General features: G+C 38.1%; 2 protein-coding genes and 2 long non-coding RNA genes across 6 annotated transcripts in view; all 4 read left to right on the plus strand.

Moving 5' to 3' along the window:
• Positions 1 to 979, plus strand: part of LOC127968482 (serine/arginine-rich splicing factor 7) — a 5431-nt gene extending 4452 nt beyond the window's left edge. The window contains exon 8 of the mRNA XM_052569746.1: positions 699 to 979. Within this exon, the coding sequence (XP_052425706.1) occupies positions 699 to 753 (55 nt within the window). The 3' untranslated portion in view covers positions 754 to 979. The remainder of the gene's footprint in view (positions 1 to 698) is intronic.
• A 630-nt stretch (positions 980 to 1609) lies between these two features.
• On the plus strand, positions 1610 to 5513 carry LOC127968486 (uncharacterized). The gene is made up of 2 exons (XR_008155983.1): positions 1610 to 3720; positions 5223 to 5513. It is a non-coding gene; the product is annotated as an uncharacterized LOC127968486 (long non-coding RNA).
• A 360-nt stretch (positions 5514 to 5873) lies between these two features.
• On the plus strand, positions 5874 to 14839 carry LOC127968485 (uncharacterized). Of its 2 annotated transcripts, none has more exons than XR_008155981.1 (2): positions 5874 to 6218; positions 14114 to 14839. It is a non-coding gene; the product is annotated as an uncharacterized LOC127968485 (long non-coding RNA). The 2 variants fall into 2 exon arrangements; XR_008155982.1 differs by having other exon boundaries at positions 14126 to 14839.
• Positions 14840 to 16297: 1458 nt separating this feature from the next.
• LOC127968481 (heterogeneous nuclear ribonucleoprotein L-like) overlaps positions 16298 to 20000 on the plus strand; it is a 29501-nt gene continuing 25798 nt past the window's right edge. Inside the window, exons 1-2 of one of the 2 annotated variants that reach the window (XM_052569745.1) lie at positions 16349 to 16368; positions 16752 to 17115. In XM_052569745.1, the coding sequence (XP_052425705.1) occupies positions 16939 to 17115 (177 nt within the window). In that variant the 5' untranslated portion in view covers positions 16349 to 16368; positions 16752 to 16938. Of the gene's footprint in view, positions 17116 to 20000 lie in introns of both variants that reach the window. The other variant, XM_052569744.1, reaches the window with a different exon arrangement.

The raw sequence follows: 20000 nt of genomic DNA on the forward strand, positions 1-20000 counted from the left end.
TGAATACCAAACACTCTCTCCAGGTGATTTAATAACATGAGCGATCTATTGTGTTAGATGCTGCGCTGAGATCTAAAAGAATCAAGATGACCCTATCTCCGGAATCCAAGGAGATGTATAATTTGTTACTTTTAGCAGAGCACTCTGAGTACTATGACAAGCCCTAAATCCTGAATGAAATTAATCAAGCATGTTACAGTCAGTCAGATAAGAAAAAAGCTGTAAATAAATTACCTTTTCCAGAATTTTGGATAATAATGGTAATCGTTTAAGATATCAGGGTCCAGACTAGTTTTTTTGGACAACTGGGGGCATCAAAACCTAAAATACCTTTAAGAAAATGTGATGGAATAACATCCATATGACAATTTATAGGTTTTGTTTCGATGAAGACCCCCCCCCCCCCCAACACACACACACACACACTAAATTTGATGTGCTCCAACTCGATTAACTAAACTTTTTTTCTGAGGTAAATAATGCTTTGTAACTATTCACAAGCTGTTTTATTTATGGTATAAATAATTGGAAATAATATTCAACGTTTCCAAGGCTATTCATTATTTGTCGCACACAAGCCACCCAATAAGCTTTTAGCTGGTTACTTTTAAAGCGCAGGGGAAACTCTGTTCCAGCTGTGTAAATGACGAGCGAGCGACACACTCGCTCAACACCAGTCTCTTGTGTTCTTCCTGCAGTCGATCTGCGTCTCGAAGCCCTGCAAGAAGTGAGAGTCCAGAGCGAGACGACTGACGCTCTTCTCCAGAACCTCAGTTTCTCATCAGACGTTTACTGCAGTACTTATAAAGATGTGAGTTTGATTGTAAGGAAGCTCCAGTGAGGAGCGGAAAATATTTTGAGTTGATTTTTCTGTAGTTGAAGAGAGTTTGTGTGCTTTTGTACCTCTTTTGTTGTGTAGCACACACACACACACACTGGTTGGGGTTTTGTATGTGTGTATTAAATGAAGTGAAAACACCTTCCTTTGTCTGTGAGATTTCTTCATGCTGTTCCAGCAGGTGGCGCTGTTACTAGTTAATGCTAGTGTAATGACCTCTTTGAGCTACAGTGAGTACTTCACATCCATATGAGATTTTTTGAGTTTGCGTTACTTAATTAATAAATCGACTCATTGATGTTGGTTAATGGTCATGCGACATGCAGGTAAACCAATATTTTAACTTTAAAAAAAAAAACATTGTTTAAGGTTTGTTTAATTCAAATTTCAACACTGAAACAACTTACTAAATTTCAGGCACATATGTATTGAATTATTTATATTTAATTTCTTTGACTAGTTAACTTTAAGTTCAGATTTAATGTTTTTTTCAATGCTGAAATTTTTCAGCATCTAACATTTATAGCACATTTATTTTGTTAAATTTTTTTACGGCTATTGAGCTGTAAACATTATTTCAGTGGTTTTATTTACATAATTTCATTCACATTTCAGTTGTGATTTATGATCCGTTTGTTCACTTTTTTTTGTAACCCGTTAGCATTAAACTGCAGGTTAAACAAGTGTTTTATTTGTAATATTTGAACAGATATAATTTTTATCAATTTATTCTTAAAAACAATGGTTCCAAAAGTTTTTTTTTTGTTGTTTTTTTTTTTCAGTGATTTCGTAGAAGAGCTATTTCTGGTTCCCCAAAGAACCTTTCAGTGATCAGTTCCTAAAAAGAAAATTTGTTCTTAGTGTGAATATTTTAAAAATCTTCTGCTAAAAATAATTGTATTTATTTCTATTACTACTTGCTACTATTGCTACTTTAGAAAACAGATAGTTCTGGTGCTTGATTCTGATTGGCTGAGCCAGGTTCAAAGCTGTTCTAAATTGTGTTACAAAGTAACACACACCTTTGTTTATGTTTGTGTGTTGCTCGGCAACCACTTTGTAGCAACCAAGACTGTTTGTGAGGAGCTGCATTGTTTGGCGGAAGAATACTGTTTTGATTCATCTCATTACACTTTATTTGCTCAGTTTTATTTTGTAAAACCTTACTGTGTATATGGAATAACTGTTTTATTTAAGCAATAGACCCTGTGAAGCTGTGGTTTCAGTGAATTTATAACAGCTAAAGGTTTTTTTTTTTGCTTTGTGTTGGGTCTTGCCTAACAACGACCCTCAGCTGTTATAAATTCACTGTAAACAACAGCTTCACTGGGTTTATTACTTTATAGAGCCATCAAATAAGCTCACCTGGTTATGTTTCGATGTGGAAAGCAGTTCAGAATGGAAATATTGATATTTTATTGTTAATAACATACTTTTCGTACCTTAATTTCAGTGAATTAGATTAAATTCAGAGAAATTAGAGAAACTAAGCCTAGTAGCTGGCGGTGTCATTTGATTTGTCTTCGGATTGTGATTCATTTGAGTCAGTTTGGGAGTTCAAAGTGAAAGTGACCTGACAATCAGCCAAGTATGGTGACCCATACTCAGAATTCGTGCTCTGCATTTAACCCATCCGAAGTGCACACACACACACACTGTGAGCACACACCCGGAGCAGTGGGCAGCCATTTATGCTGCGGCGCCCGGGGAGCAGTTGGGGGTTGTTTGCTCAAGGGCTCCTCAGTCGTGGTATTGAAGGTGGCGAGAGAACTGTACATGCACTCCCCCCACCCACAATTCCTGCCCGAGACTCGAACTCACAACCCTTCGATTGGGAGTCCGACTCTCTAACCATTAGGCCACGACTTCCCTTAGCGGGTTTGCAAATCATTTGAGTCAGTTCGAGAGTTGGGAGCGTGAATCATTTGAGTCAGTTTGGGAGTTCAAAGCGTGAATCATTTGAGTCATTTGGGAGTTCAAAGCGTGAATCATTTGAGTCATTTGGGGTTTGGGGGTTAATCAGCATGATTAAAATGTGATATTAAGTTACTACAAACAATAATTTAATTACAAATACAAAATGTTGCAGAATAATGTAATATATGAATGAATAATAGCCTAAAGCATGTATCTGAGCATGCGCATCTGGTTTTGTAACAAAGCAAAGGAAATCTGAGTGTGAGCTTAGAGATTCGCGCTCTAGCTGCTTCTGCACCGTTTACACATACTGTGCACTGCAGACGGAGTATATATGAACCTGTATAATGTATAACAAATCTATTTCAACACCTGAGGCACCGCTACAATTAATAAGCTCTATGAACAATGCATGGCAAAAAGAAAAAAAGTCCCTGGACACAGGATTCATTTATTTATATATATATTTTTTGTCATAAGTCTATAAAGTTTGTTACACCTTTACTATAGTCATTATTTTAACTTATGTCTGTTGTAGAGACTTTACAACTCTTTGATAAAGCTCTAATTGGTTTTCTTTTGGAAATATGTTTCAAATTCATCCTGAATGCATTTATGACTGTAAAACATATCTGTGTGTGTCACAATTGTTATTAAAATCGAAATCACAAAATTTATCAAAGAGGTTGCAATAGGTTTATTGTTGTTGAACCCTAGTTCATTCAATAAATACAGTTAACAATATAGTTTCTGAGTATTGAGTTATTAACCCAACAATAGTGGGGTCACTTAATTTTTTTGCAGTGGGCCGCGAGCTGAAAAAGGTTTGGAACCACTGCTTTATTGTAAGGCCTGTGTGGATGATGGAGGACGGAGGTTTAATTCGACTGACACTCTTTTACCAGCTCCATTTGCATCACCCACAAGCTCACACGGCCTTCATTCAGAGTCGTCACATCGCTGAGGTATGTGTGTATTACTGTATTAATATATGTCTGAAACACACTGGTGCTTTTCTGAATGACAGAACCTAATGATGCCATGTAGACAGAGAAGAGAAGTGGTCCAAGAACTGAGCCCTGAGGCACCCCAGTAGTTAGATGTTGAGACTTGGACCTATCTGATAGGTAAGACTCAAACCATTGAAGTGTGGTTCCTGAGATGCCTTTTGCCAGTAGGGTTGATAGGAGGATCTGGTGGTTAAAAAAAAACGTGGCAAAGTTGTCAGCTATTAGAGATGAAGCAGGAGGGGGAGGGGGAGGACTAAGAAGTGAGGAACATTTTTTTAAAAGCATGCGAGAGTTGTTATTTTTGTTATGGTAGTATGTCATTTTAGCAGTGGAGACATTAGCAGAGAAGGAAGATGGGAGTGACTGATACACAATAAGATCAGTAATATTTTTGACATTGATGTCAACACCCTTCACACCCTTTCAGCAGCTCTAAGCTTAGAACAGTGGTGTAGAACATCAGATAACCAAGGAACAGAAGGGTGTTACGGGCTGGCCTGGAAGACAAGGGGCAAACAGTGTCTAAACAAGATGTAAGAGTGGAGCAGAAAGGATCAGTAGCACTGTTAGCATCCAAAGATGTAGATGAAACCATAGCAGATAGCAGCGAGGGTGAGAGGAGCGTAGGTTATCATTTGAATTTATGAACCGAATCAATGTCGATCTCCAAAAGTTGTTTTTTAAATGTCTTTTCAGCATGAGTGTTAAAACTTCAGTGTTTTCATTGTTTTTTTCTTCCTCAATCATCTAGACACAATGTTTCAGTCGTTTTTTAAATGCAGAAACCATCTTTTTTAACAGATTTAGATTTTTTTTATTTTATTTTTTTATTATCTTTAAACATTTTTTACAGCTCGTTCTTAACTTTGTTGAAGTGTTTTTCAACATTAAAACATTAAACTGACATAATTTCAGCTACACTTTGACTGCAGTTTCTATAAATATATGTCAACTGTTTTAAATCAATTTCAATGCTGAAACAACAGCTGGCATCATTTAACCACAGTTCACATTGATTTAGAAGAATTGTGTTAATATGGCACAATTAGTTAGCTTGAAACATTGTTTCAATGTGTTTTTGTTGAATCATGTCAGTGTGTTAGTGGGAATTTACTGCAGTGTTGTTGTCTGTAGTGTCCAGAGTGATTCTGGGCAGCTGTTCTAAAAGCATGGGTTTGAGTTGAGAATAGAATTGGTGAGGAGTTCTGCGTTATTTGTGGTTAAATGAGCAAATGACCTCAGATACACAGTTCCTCTTTCCTCAGATATAATTCACACACATCACACCACAAGAGTCACCTCAAAATCCAGAAACATGTTTGTTTAGAGCTGTTTAAACGCTGCTTGATTTCTCTCCTGATTCAGACAGAACACTTTTTCACTGGAGGAAGTGTTATTCTGGATTATAGACTCTATGTGTTTGAGTTAAAATCATCTTAATGCTGGATGTGTTTCAGGTTTTGTCTTCTCCAGATGTTCACTGATGGACTGGAGTGCTGTGGATTATTGTGATGTTTTTATCAGACTCTCATTCTGACGGCACCCATTCACTGCAGAGCATCCATTGATGAGACACTGATGCAGTGCTACATTTCTACAAACCTGATGAAGAAACAAACTCCTCCTGATCTCAGATGACCTGAGAGTGAACACATTTTTCAGTTTTGTGTGAACTATTCTTTTAAAATGTATGAAATTGTAACAAGCTGATGATAAATAAACAAACTTTCTTTTCTGTATGAGTGACACATATGCCTCAGATTAAGTTTGTACGTTTGTCTGTGTTATGAAACTACATGCACCTTTCAAAAATATACATATATGTCTATGTTATTGAGTGTGTGTGTGTGCGTGTGTGCGCGTGTGTGTGTGTGAGAGAGAGAGAGAGAGGGAGTGTGTGTGTGTGTGTGTGTGTGTGTGTGTGAGAGAGAGAGAGAGAGGGAGTGTGTGTGTGTGTGTGTGTGTGTGTGAGAGAGAGAGAGAGAGAGTGAGCGTGTGTGTGTGTGTGTGTCAGTAGTGATCATAGCTATTTAATCTGAAACACTCGAGGTCTGTCTGTGTATGTGATGTGAACGAACACTTGTTATCGTTGCAATCCTCTGCTGCCACCATGTCTTACAAAACTCTCAGGCAGCGGTTACAGTTGCGTTTGTGAAGTTGACTTCCTCCGGCCGCTTCCTGTTCTTCTTCTCCTTTAGCTCTCGCCGAGGGCCTCGCTGTTGATCTGGTTCAGATTCTTGCAGGGCTTTGATTGGCTCTCATAAACACTCAGCTCTTACACAGATGAAGATTATCAGCAGATTCTCTGTGAATCACTGAGAATTGAGGAAGTCTGAGTTCAGAGTTTGAATGTGTTAAAGACAGACACATTTGGTGTGTTTAACACACACTTACAGCCGTTACAGCACTGAAGACATCCACAGATGACTCTCATCCTCTCACTCCCATCCTCTGTGAGTGTGCAGATGTTTCACTTCCTGTCAGTGTGTGTGTGTGTGTGTGTGTGTGTGTGTGGGCGTGCGTGCATGATGCAAAATTGCAAGTCAGAATTGGAAGATGTAATCTCAGATTTCTTTTTTTTTTTTTTTTAAAGCCTGAATAAAAAAAAAATACATTTTTTTTAAAGGATCTGAGCAGATTTGGAATCGTTAATCGTGGATGTTTTTCTGGATCTTGTTTGTGGTTAGTGACACAAAGATCAATTGAGTGTGAAGTTAGATGTGCATCTCTGTGTCTCTCCTCATGTGTTTGGAGATGTGAAATCAGGTCAGTGTGTGGGATGAAGAGGAGCGAGGAATCAGCTGAATGTAGGTCAGGCGTCAGAATCTCTAGTGAAGCGTCTCTGCTGTCACCATATGATCAATAAACACTTGATCTCAGGATGTGCAGATTAATAATCTGCTCGTCAGGTCAAACCAAAGCATGATGGTCTGCAGTAAACCGCCTTGACTTCTGACTGACCGTCACACACAGAAACATCTAAATAGAACTTAACAGTTAGTGTCATCTCTGACGTATTTCCATCATGCAATAAAATTTTTTAAACATTTCGAATTCTTAATTTATATCTCACGATTCAGACCATTTTTTCCATACTTTTCTATTTTTTATTTTTATTGTAAACTCAGTTCTAGAATTTTTCACAAGACCTAAATTTGCTAAACTAAAAACAGAATTGTGAGATATAAACTCTGAATTCTGAGGAATAAAGATGGAATTATGAGATGTAAAATTCTTGAAAAAGTAATGGAAACTTACACAAAATTCTGATTTGCTAGATGTAAAATTGGGAAATTAAATTTTATAAAATAAAATAAAAAATTGCATGAACATTAATTGCAAAAACAATTAATGAAAATTATAAATGTGTGATGTTAATTTGCACAAAAGTAAAAATTCCTAAATGTAAACTGAGAATCCTGAGGGGAAAACGTTGGAATTGCAAAAAAAAAATTGTATAATAAATAAATTAAACAATGAAAAAAAAAAAACATGTAATTGCATGATGATAACTTGAATTACATGATGTAAATTCAGAATTCTGTAGAAAATTTGTGAGATAAAAAGTTGCAATTTGTATATTTTTAAAAGTTGTCTTTGTTTTATATTTTTTATTTAATGATGGTAACAAGCTCGCCTGACTACATCAGACTTCATATTTCTGCTCAATTTCAGTTCGCTTCTGTACTCGAAGCAAAGTGAAGTAGCAGCTTCTGTTCTGATGAAAGCATGCTGATGTTCAAGAGTCTGTCATTATATGATCTGATGTTTGTGTTGATGTGATCAGTGTGAATCTGAAGTGTTTAGTGTTGTTTCCTGTCTGGTGAAGTGAATGTAAATCCTGCTCTGCTCTGATACAGCAGTGATCTGAACTCATGCACCAGAGTTTGGACTGGTTTAACTTCACGATCTAAACACTAAGCTGAAACAACAGACCTGTAGCCGTCGATTACAGGAAAGATGAGCGAGCTGCAGGTGTTTGCTCAAGAGCTCCTCGGCTATTTCAAGGAGAATATTTTTAAGATCTTCTCGAGCGTTCACACACACGATATATTCTGACACGACTGAGGACGAGAATCTTTGATGTGAAAAATAACACACGTGCTTCAGTGCTCTTAGAGTTCATTTGCTGTGTATCATGTAGAATCTGTCTATAAACACACACACACACACACTCTCTCTCTCTCTCTCTCTCTCTCTCTCTCTCTCTCTCTCACACACACACACATGTTTGTTTTTGTGTAAAGTGTGTTCATCCCATAGGTGTAATGGTTTTTATTCTGTACAAACTGTATATTCTATGTCCCTTCACCTATGGAGCCAAAAGAGTATCAATAAAGATAAATGCACACACTACATTCACATATGCACACATAGGATTCATACATGCACACACATAATTCATAAATACACACACAGGATACACAAATGCGCACAAAATTCACAAATGCACACACAAAATTTAAAAAAGCACAGAAGATTCACAAATGCATACAAAATTCAGAAATGCACACAAAATTCAGAAATGCACACACAATTCAGAAATGCAAACAACATTTACAAATGCACTCAAGATTCACAAATGCACAGAACAAGATTCAGAAATGTGTTTCTGATGCACACACACATATATCTTGATTTACAAACTGCTTGCGGTCTGTGAACCTCACTGCATTTGTGTGTGAATTTTGAGACTCCTCTGACTTGGCTTGACACACAAATGCCTTTTTTTAAACAGGGAATGATCTGCAACCAATCAGATATCTCCCTTGTTTGAGCCAATCACAAGAATGCACCCCACGTGGGGGATTGTTCACTTATAAGCCAATCAGCGAACGACTCACATTCCTCAGAGAACGATTCACTTTCCTCACGCAGCGAACGACTCGCTTTCCTCAGCGAACGACTCACTTACCTCACGCAGCCGGACACCCACTTTGCGCAGCAGGAGACTCACTTTCCTCACGCAGCGAACGACTCCCTTTCCTCACGAGTCACGCAGCGAGCGACTCACTTTCCTCAGCGAACGATTCACTTTCCTCACCCAGCGAAGTTGAGCGAACGATTCCCTTTCCTCACACAGCGGCGATTCACTTTGCGCAGCCGGAGAGCCACTTTCCTCTCTCAGCGGACCACTGACTCTCTCTTCATGTAGGGATCGAATATTATAAATAAAGTGACTTCTATATTGCATCCACAAGAATATTTAGATATATTTAAAATATTCAAAAAGGTGTAAATTTTTTTTTTTTACTTTCATTAAAATATTTCAATAAAATGAAATAATTGCCTATTGCAAATTTATGATTAACTTTTTTTCTGCAGTCACAGTCTGGGCTATATGTACTGAGACATTTTTAAATGTATATTTTGTAAAAAAATATAAAAAATAAACCTGAATTGTAATCTAAACATCTGTATTTCCATACAATTTCATAAATAAGTAGGCTATAATATGTGCACCACAGGCATATAGCGCTGTGTGAACGCATGTGATTGGCTTATAAGTAAACAACCACGTGCGTTCTTGTGATTGGCTAAAAGAAGGGAGACATCTGATTGGTTGCTGATCATTCCATGCATTTGTGTGTCAAGCCAAGTCAGGGGAGTCTCAAAATTCACACACAAATGCAGTGAGGTTCACAGACCGCAAGCAGTTTGTAAATCAAGATATATGTGTGTGTGCATCAGAAACACATTTCTGAATCTTGTTCTGTGCATTTGTGAATCTTGAGTGCATTTGTAAATGTTGTTTGCATTTCTGAATTGTGTGTGTATTTCTGAATTTTGTGTGCATTTCTGAATTTTGTATGCATTTGTGAATCTTCTGTGCTTTTTAAATTTTGTGTGTGCATTTGTGAATTTTGTGCACATTTGTGTATCCTGTGTGTGTATTTATGAATCCTGTGTGTGCATATGTGACTGTAGTGTGTGCATTTATCTTTATTGAGACTCTTTTGGCTCCATATTCACCAACCCTACACCTACACTGTTAGAAATGTCTGTAAATTTAACAGTATTTAACTGTAAAATGAACTGTATTTTACTGTAGGACAGTTATACAGCATATTACTGTATTTTAAAGTAACATTTTGGGGAATACCCTCTTGGCGACACTAAATTACAGTATTTTTAATTTACTGTAAATTTAAATACAGTAAAGAAAAAATGAGCGCGAAACCTGACCAATCACAGATCAAGTTTTATATCCCACTTGGAGAAAGAAGAAAACAAGACACACAGATGCGAAAAGAACCAGTCAGATGCAAAGGTGGGTACAAATATTACTTCTTTTACTTTAAATATATTATATCTTTGGTTTAACTAAAACAAAAATATAAATAAAAAAAACGCTGCCACTGTATGGCGCGCAGTCACCTCACATTTATGCTGTGAAGAGAGCTAGAGAGAGTTGTGGTGACACTGTGCAAACATTCATATTTCTTTCCTTTCTTTCCCTTTTCTGAACGTTTCACCGTCAAAATATGGACATTAACGGGTCTCTGCCTTGGGTTTGACCACTCCATGAGCTGGTGAGTGTTCATGTGAACTGTTAGCCGAACAACAAAGCTTTCGTGGATTTAGCTTAAAGTCAGTCGGATTTTTTCCCGCTATTATCGCTTGCTGTTAACTGATTACCCCATATAAATGCACGTCATGCTTGTAGTGCTAGAGTAAAACCCGCAATGTTCGTGTCGTGTGCAAACACTGGCGTCTCTGTGGAGACATTATACGCCTTTATTAATCATGCCAAAGGGCATAAAAACACGGCGAACTTAAGGTTTTCGTGTGCAGTTCCTGAATGCTCATACACTTTCCAAAGCCTCTCCGCCCCTCAGTCTCACATTTAACGTTACCGCAAACACATAAAGTTAAGGAAACTAAACAACCAAGAGAAAAATATGTCTACTTCAAATGTAACATTTGTTCTGTACATCAGCATCGGGAGAAAAACATAATCTCGTTCGCGAAAATGCGCCGCAAATGGCACAGAACACAATGGAAATGTTTTCAGGGGACCCCAGTAAGTGACGAACCCGACTGTGTACATCCAATGCGTGATCAACGGCTGTCCGAATTCACTCACAGCTTCAAGTGAACCGTATTAGTGGACTAATGTAGAAATGAGTAAATGAGTGTTAAGGGGGCGATTTGGGATTTAGCCAACGTAATTTCCTCATTATTTTAACCTGGGATGTTCTCGTGACAAAGCAGCATGGTGTCTATCAGCTTAATAGCTGTACTTAGGACATAACTGTCTTATTATTGCTGTTAACATAACTGTTGCAAATAAATACATTTTATACAAAAAAAGTTTTCGTAATATGCTTTATTTATCTGTGTGTGTCTTAACTTTAAAATTAGCTGTTTCATCTTTGGACCCTACATTACCTTACATTTCTTACCTATGAAACTTATTTAAACATAACATTACATTTTTTTTTACAATGTTACTAATGTATAGATTAATATCTCACCCTCATGTTCTTTTTACATTTTTTATATTGTATATAAAGTTGTATGTCATAAATATGTAATCTCTGTATTTTTTGCAAGAAAACAAAAGTAGACATTGAGTACTAAACATGCTCCATCCGGGTTCGTCACATATTGGGTCCCCTGGAAATATTTCCGTTGTGTTCTGTGCCATTTGCAGTGTATTTCTGTATTTGGTTGTGTTGTGAGTATTTGGTTGTTTTGTTAGACATTTTTCACATCAAATGATCTAACTTTTTTTTCTGTTATGTAAAGGTTAAATGTTAACCCTGACAACAGCAAGTGCTCCTCAAAGTTCCACGTCATCAAAAGAAGTGGGAAGATGGTGCAAAGGAAGAACTCTGGTCTGAACCCTCATGTATCCTCCTTCATTAAAGGGATAGTTCACCCAAAAAATTAATTCACCCATTAATAACTCACCCTCATGTCGTTCCAAACCCGTGAGACCTCCATTTATCTCCTCTGTCCCTCCATTGAAGCTGTGTGTTCGGTCTGCTGTCCATGTCCAGAAAGGTAAGAAAAACATCATCAAAGTAGTACATGTGACATCAGAGGGTCAGTTAGAATTTTTTGAAGCATCGAAAATACGTTTTGGTACAAAAATAGCAAAAACTACGACTTTGTTCAGCATTGTCTTCTCTTCCGTGTCTGTTGTGAGAGAGAGTTCAAAACAAAGCAGTTTGTGATATCCGGTTCGCGAACGAATCACTCCATGTAATTGGATCCTTTTGAACCAGTTCACCAAATCGAACTGAATCATTTTAAACGGTTCGCATCTCCAATACGCATTAATCCACAAATTACTTAAACTGTTAACTTTTTTTAATGTGGCTGACACTTCTGAGTTCAAACAAACCAGTATCCCGGTGAACTGCTGTGAGGAGAGAACTGAAGATGAACACCGAGCTGAGCCAGATAACGAACAAAATACTGACTAGTTCACGAGTCAGCCACATTAAAAAAGTTAACAGCTTAAGTAATTTGTGAATTAATGCGTATTGGAGACGCGAACAGTATAAAACGATTCAGTTTGATTTGGTGAACTGGTTCAAAAAGATCCGGTTACATCGAATGATTCATGAACTGGATATCACAAACTGCTTTGTTTTGAACTGTCTCACAACAGACCCGGAAGAGAAGACAATGCTGAATAAAGTCGTAGTTTTTGCTATTTTTGGACCAAAATGTATTTTCGACGCTTCAAAAAATTCCAATGGACCCTCTGATGTCACATGGACTACTTTGATGATGTTTTTCTTACCTTTCTGGACATGGACAGTAGACCATACACACAGCTTCAATGGAGGGACTGAGAGCTCTCGGACTAAATCTAAAATATCTTAAACTGTGTTCAGAAGATAAACGGAAGTCTCACGGGTTTGGAACGACATGAGGGTAAGTTATTAATGACCTAATTCAGATTTTTGGGTGAACTATCCCTTTAAGGAGTTTCTTGATTTCAGCTGGCAAAACTATTAAGCTACTAAGAGCAAATACATTCTACACAGGAGTTTTCTGAATTAGTAAATTTTTAAGATTGTTCTTATGACTGAATCTGTTCATGTCTGTTGTTTTAAAATGCTCTTAATATGAAACTTTTATGTATAAATGAAATGTATTCAAGTTTTTGGAAAACTGAAAGTACAATCTGCAAGAATATTAAAATGTTATTTCAAGTATTACAATTTAACTATTAAACCAATAAAAGAAGTTAAACAGTCTTTTGTTTCTTTTTATAGTTTTTACTACTGAGACATGAGACCTGTTGAAATACAATAATTTGTAAAGTTTTACAATACATAATAAAAGTGAACCAATTACAGTACATTTAACAGTGTAAAGTAATATTTTATTGTATTAAAATATATAAAAGGAGAAAAAAAAACATAATTGTGTTTTACAGTAAAAAAATATATTACTGCAAATACATTTACAGCAAGTTAAATGGTACTGTAAATATGAATACAGTATTTTTACTGTAAGTTTAATTTACAGTAAGTTACTGGCAAACTGCTGCCAGTAAGTTACTGTAATTTCTACAGGAAATTTTTTACAGTGTAACCCTAACCCTCACAGGAAACTTTGTGCATTTTTACTTTCTCAAAAAAACTCATTCTGTATGATTTATAAGTGTTTTGAAAAATGGGGACATGGGTTATGTGCTCATAAGTCACCCTCTCCTTGTAATACCTGTGTCATACCCATGTCATTATACAGAGTTGTGTCCTGATATGATACAAAAACAAGAACACACACACGTATGATCCATGTATGACATGCGGACACACACACACACACACACACACTCACACACATACACTCACACACATACACTCTCACTCTCTCTCTCTCTCTCTCTCTCTCTCTCTCTCACCCACACACACACACACTCACTCACTCACTCACTCACACACTCTGTCTCTCTCTCTCACACACACCCACACACACACACTCTCTCTCTCTCTCTCTCACACACACACATACACACACACACTCTCTCTCTCCCTCTCTCTCACACACACACACACACACACACACACACTCACTCACCCACTCACTCACACACTCTCTCTCTCTCTCTCTCTCACACACACACACACTCTCTCTCTCTCTCACACACATACACACACACACTCTCTCTCTCTCCCTCTCTCTCTCACACACACACACACACACACACACGCTCTCTCTCTCTCTCTCTCTCTCTCACACACACCGCACAGCTCTGTTCTAGATAGATGTCTGTGGGTTTCCAGGTTTAGCTGCTCTATCTCTACAAACGCGTCCTGCATGAACATGTTGAGACTCTAGAGAAGCACCTGCTAAACTCTATTTGATGCAAATTCATCAGTTTCCTCTCTAGTGAATGAAAGGAAGAGAGAGACGACTGCTCAGAGATCTCACAGCGGTGTCTGTTCTCCAGACGTCTTCTTCAGTGATCTGCTGCTGAGACAACAACAGAACCACAGATCATCTTCAGCTCAGCTTCAACACTTCATCAACCTCAGACGGAAGAGAAGAACAGACAGAAGAACAGACAGAAGAACAGACAGAAGAGATGAACAGACAGAAGAACAGACAGAGGAGAAGAACAGACAGAAGAGAAGAACAGACAGAAGAACAGACAGAAGAACAGACAGAAGAGATGAACAGACAGAAGAACAGACAGAAGAGAAGAACAGACGGAAGAACAGACAGAAGAGAAGAACAGTCAGAAGAACAGACAGAAGAGAAGAACAGACAGACGAGAAGAACTAACAGAAGAACAGACAGAAGAGAAGAACTGACAGAAGAGAAGAACAGACCGAAGAACTGACAGAAGAGAAGAACTGACAGAAGAGAAGAACAGACAGAAGAACAGACAGAAGAACTGACAGAAGAGAAGAACAGACAGAAGAACAGACAGAAGAACAGATAGAAGAGAAGAACAGACAGAAGAACAGACAGAAGAGAAGAACAGACAGAAGAACAGACAGAAGAGAAGAACTGACAGAAGAGAAGAACAGACAGAAGAACAGACAGAAGAGAAGAACTGACAGAAGAACAGACAGAAGAGAAGAACAGACAGAAGAACAGACAGAAGAACAGACAGAAGAACAGACAGAAGAGAAGAACTGACAGAAGAGAAGAACTGACAGAAGAACAGACAGAAGAGAAGAACAGACAGAAGAACAGACAGAAGAACATACAGAAGAGAAGAACATACAGAAGAACAGACAGAAGAGAAGAACAGATAGAAGAACAGACAGAAGAGAAGAACAGACAGAAGAGAAGAACAGACAGAAGAACTGACAGAAGAGAAGAACAGACAGAAGAGAAGAACTAACAGAAGAACAGACAGAAGAACAGACAGAAGAGAAGAACTGACAGAAGAGAAGAACAGACAGAAGAACAGACAGAAGAGAAGAACTGACAGAAGAGAAGAACAGACAGAAGAACAGACAGAAGAGAAGAACAGACAGAAGAACAGACAGAAGAGAAGAACAGACAGAAGAACAGACAGAAGAGAAGAACTGACAGAAGAACAGACAGAAGAGAAGAACAGACAGAAGAACAGAACAGACGGAAGAACAGACAGAAGAACAGACAGAAGAGAAGAACTGACAGAAGAGAAGAACTGACAGAAGAACAGACAGAAGAGAAGAACAGACAGAAGAACAGACGGGAGAGAAGAACAGACAGAAGAACAGACAGAAGAGAAGAACAGACAGAAGAACAGACAGAAGAACATACAGAAGAACAGACAGAAGAGAAGAACATACAGAAGAACAGACAGAAGAGAAGAACAGATAGAAGAACAGACAGAAGAGAAGAACTGACAGAAGAGAAGAACTGACAGAAGAACAGACAGAAGAGAAGAACTGACAGAAGAACAGACAGAAGAACAGACAGAAGAGAAGAACAGACAGAAGAACAGACAGAAGAGAAGAACATACAGAAGAACAGACAGAAGAGAAGAATAGACAGAAGAACTGACAGAAGAGAAGAACATACAGAAGAACAGACAGAAGAGAAGAATAGACAGAAGAACTGACAGAAGAGAAGAACTGACAGAAGAACAGACAGAAGAGAAGAACAGACAGAAGAACAGACAGAAGAGAAGAATAGACAGAAGAACTGACAGAAGAGAAGAACAGACAGAAGAACAGACAGAAGAGAAGAACTGACAGAAGAACAGACAGAAGAGAAGAACAGATAGAAGAGATGAACTGACAGAAGAACAGACAGAAGAATTGACAGAAGAGAAGAACAGACAGAAGAGAAGAACTGACAGAAGAACAGACAGAAGAGAAGAACAGACAGAAGAGAAGAACTGACAGAAGAACTGACAGAAGAACAGAACAGAAGAGAACAGACAGAAGAGAAGAACTGACAGAAGAACAGACAGAAGAGAAGAACAGACAGAAGAGAAGAACTGACAGAAGAACAGACAGAAGAACAGACAGAAGAGAAGAACTGACAGAAGAACAGAACAGAAGAGAAGAACAGACAGAAGGCATCTATCTATCTATCTATCTATCTATCTATCTATCTATCTATCTATCTATCTATCTATCTATCTATCTATCTATCTATCTATCTATCTATCTATCATCAGTTGATGAGGTTGTTTTAATGTGTTCCTGTCTTTAGACAGATTTAAAGGAGTCAGATTCCACATGATCTCACTTCCTCATATTCTAATAGTTCTGTTTCTCAAGTTCATCTTCTCGCTGCTAAAATATTCAGATATATTTGAGCTTTTAATGAAGACAGCTACATTTTTGTCTCTGTTGATGAACAGGAACACTGTTATCTGAATCATAATAATATGTAATCATAATTTATATTTAACATATCGAACTTAATTCCATGGTAAAGGAAACTATTATTTGTAAGAACAGCGCTTCGCGTTATTACAAAGTAACTCTCACACAAAGAAGTTCAAAGTGATTATTATAATTATCTTTAATGTAACACTATGTTCTTCACGCATGCCCCGCTCTCAGCCAATCAGCGCCGCCGCGCAGCCTTCACTCAGACGCCGCAGCCAATCGGAACGCGGCGTGACGTCAGCGCCGCAGTGAGCGGGGATCGAGGGCGTGAGAGAGCTGTTGCCGGATGAGAGATCAGAGCAGCACATGAGCGCGCCTTCATCATCCTCCGATACTCGATTGATTGATAGATCGATACATCATGTCCACGCTGGAGGAGTACGAGCGCGCGCCCAAGCGCCTGAAGGTGTCCGCTGAGGAGGAGGAGGAGGAGCTGGAGGAAGGCGAGGAGTCAGACTCAGCATCCGCGGGGCTCCTGGGTGACGATGAGGAGGATGAAGGACAGAACAGAGCGCGCTGGAGCTGCGCGGAGAGGAAGGTCAGAGCCGCATCACTCACTATACTAGAGCTCCAGCATCATCTGAGCGTGCACACACACACACACACACACACACACACACACACACACACATATAATATATTAATATTCATAGTGCTGGACTGACATGACAAGACACTGCAAAGAAGGGAGAGGGAGCCAGAAAGATGATAAACAGGAACAGTGTTGTTTAGTTAAATCATATTAATGTGACCCTGCAGCACCAAACCAGTCATAAGGGCCAGAATTGTGAAATAGTAATTATGCATCATCTGAAAGCTGAATAATTAATCTCTCTATTGATGTGTGGTCTGTTCGGAGGACAATATCTGTCTGAGATACAACTATTATAAATCTGGAATCTGAGGGAGCAAAAAAATCTAAATATTGAGAAAATCATCTTTAAAGTTGTTCAAATGAAGTTCTTAGCAATGCATATTACTAATCAATGATTAAGTTTTGATATATTTACAGTAGGAAGTTTACTAAATATCTTCATGGAACATGATCTTTACTTAATATCCTAATGATTTTTGGCATAAAAGAGAAATGTATAATTGTGACTCATACAATGTATTGTTGTGTATTTCTCCAAATACACGTCTGTGACACTGATGCTGCTTCTGTGCTGCAGGGTCATATATATATATATATTCAGTATATTTATAACGCTGGACTGACATGAAAGGTCTTAAAGGCCAGAACACTGCAAAGAGAAGAAGAGAAGATGAGGGAAAGGAGGCAGAAAGATGATAAACAGGAACAGTGTCGTTCAGTTCAATGATTTAAATAAGATTGAAAAACAAAATGAGATCAGAAATCATTCACCACAAATCAGCATGGTACTGCTGTGGCTGAAGTGTCATCATGAATTCACAAATCATGTCCAGATCTTCTCGCTCGCTGCACTCAGTGTGAATGAGAAGAAATATATCATCACTGTAAACAGATCGGCACCAAATAGATCGAGTGCAGGAATCTTTTTCTATAAAACATTTAAAAACGTATCTGTGAACAGCATCGTCTCTGTTGAATCAACTTTTATTAAATGAATTAACGATCAGGATAACAGTGTTTGCTCTACGTGTAAAGTGAGGATGAGTTTATCATTTTTACTTATTATGATCCAGGTTTAACTGTGCATGTGAGAATCAACAGTAATAATAATCAAAAGCATTGTTTAGGTTCAATTAAATGAATACAGTGAAGAATTATATTTAATAATTGTTATGCATATGCATAAAAAGTAATCTTTTTTCTACTAACATACGATAAATTCCATTTCTGTGAACAACTGTCACATTGAGTTTAGTCAGAATTAGTGAATTCATTAACACACAAGCTAACAGTTAACTCTAAAGCATGAGTTTATCTTTTATAATTAACCCTTTTTTAATCAGTAGTACGTGTTTTGCATGCTGAAATCACAGTTATATCATAAAAACAGTCAAATGCATTTTTTTTCATTAAATGAACACAAAGAATATGTTAGTATTGTGTGTTTTATTCGTTTCTTCCACCCATCTCTAGTGTGTTCCCTAACTAGGCAGCATATAGTAACGTTGGGTTGGTCTGATGTAGGTTACAGTTTTTAGGAAACTAGAATGTGACCTCATTGCAGTACCATGGTAGTGTGTGGTAAACATCTGTTTATAAGCAGATACTCTTTATTTTTATCGTCTGAATACATTGGCACTGTTCCTGTTTATGATCTCAATGGTTTTCTTGTCTTTTAGTTCCTCTTTTCTTTTGGCATCATGTACTACTGTACATGCATAGAGATCCAGTGCTAGGAAAAATGTCCATCAAAATTCAAATGAAGAGAACTGTCACATCTGAAATGTTGCGTAATGCTTTATTTACATTACTATCTCATAAAACACCGTGACGTTAACCAATGACCAATGAAGTGACCTATGATCACTGCACACAAACACACACACACACACACACTCACACACACACACACACACTCACACACACACACACACTCTCTCTCACACACACTCTCTCTCACACACACTCACACACACTCACATACACACACTCACACTCACACTCACACACACACGCACACGCACGCACGCACTCTCACACACACACACACACACACACTCACACTCACACTCACACACACACACGCACACGCACGCACGCACTCACACACTCACACACACTCACACACACACACACACACACACAAACACACACACACACACACACACACACACACCCATCTGAAGTGCATTGACTCGTGCTCCGGACACACATCATCTGATTCCTCTGGTCACTCTGTGACTGGACGTCCAGCTCAGTTCCTAATTGTGAGGCTGTAGATGTCAGCTGGATTACAGTATTGTTCAAAATAATAGCAGTACAATGTGACTAACCAGAATAATCAAGGTTTTTAGTATATTTTTTATTGCTACGTGGCAAACAAGTTACCAGTAGGTTCAGTAGATTGTCAGAAAACAAACAAGACCCAGCATTCATGATATGCACGCTCTTAAGGCTGTGCAATTGGGCAATTAGTTGAAAGGGGTGTGTTCAAAAAAATAGCAGTGTCTACCTTTGACTGTACAAACTCAAAACTATTTTGTACAAACATTTTTTTTTTCTGGGATTTAGCAATCCTGTGAATCACTAAACTAATATTTAGTTGTATGACCACAGTTTTTTAAAACTGCTTGACATCTGTGTGGCATGGAGTCAACCAACTTGTGGCACCTCTCAGCTGTTATTCCACTCCATGATTCTTTAACAACATTCCACAATTCATTCACATTTCTTGGTTTTGCTTCAGAAACAGCATTTTTGATATCACCCCACAAGTTCTCAATTGGATTAAGGTCTGGAGATTGGGCTGGCCACTCCATAACATTAAT

The sequence above is a fragment of the Carassius gibelio genome, chromosome B11, assembly GCF_023724105.1.
Source record: "Carassius gibelio isolate Cgi1373 ecotype wild population from Czech Republic chromosome B11, carGib1.2-hapl.c, whole genome shotgun sequence".
Lineage (NCBI taxonomy): Eukaryota > Metazoa > Chordata > Actinopteri > Cypriniformes > Cyprinidae > Carassius > Carassius gibelio.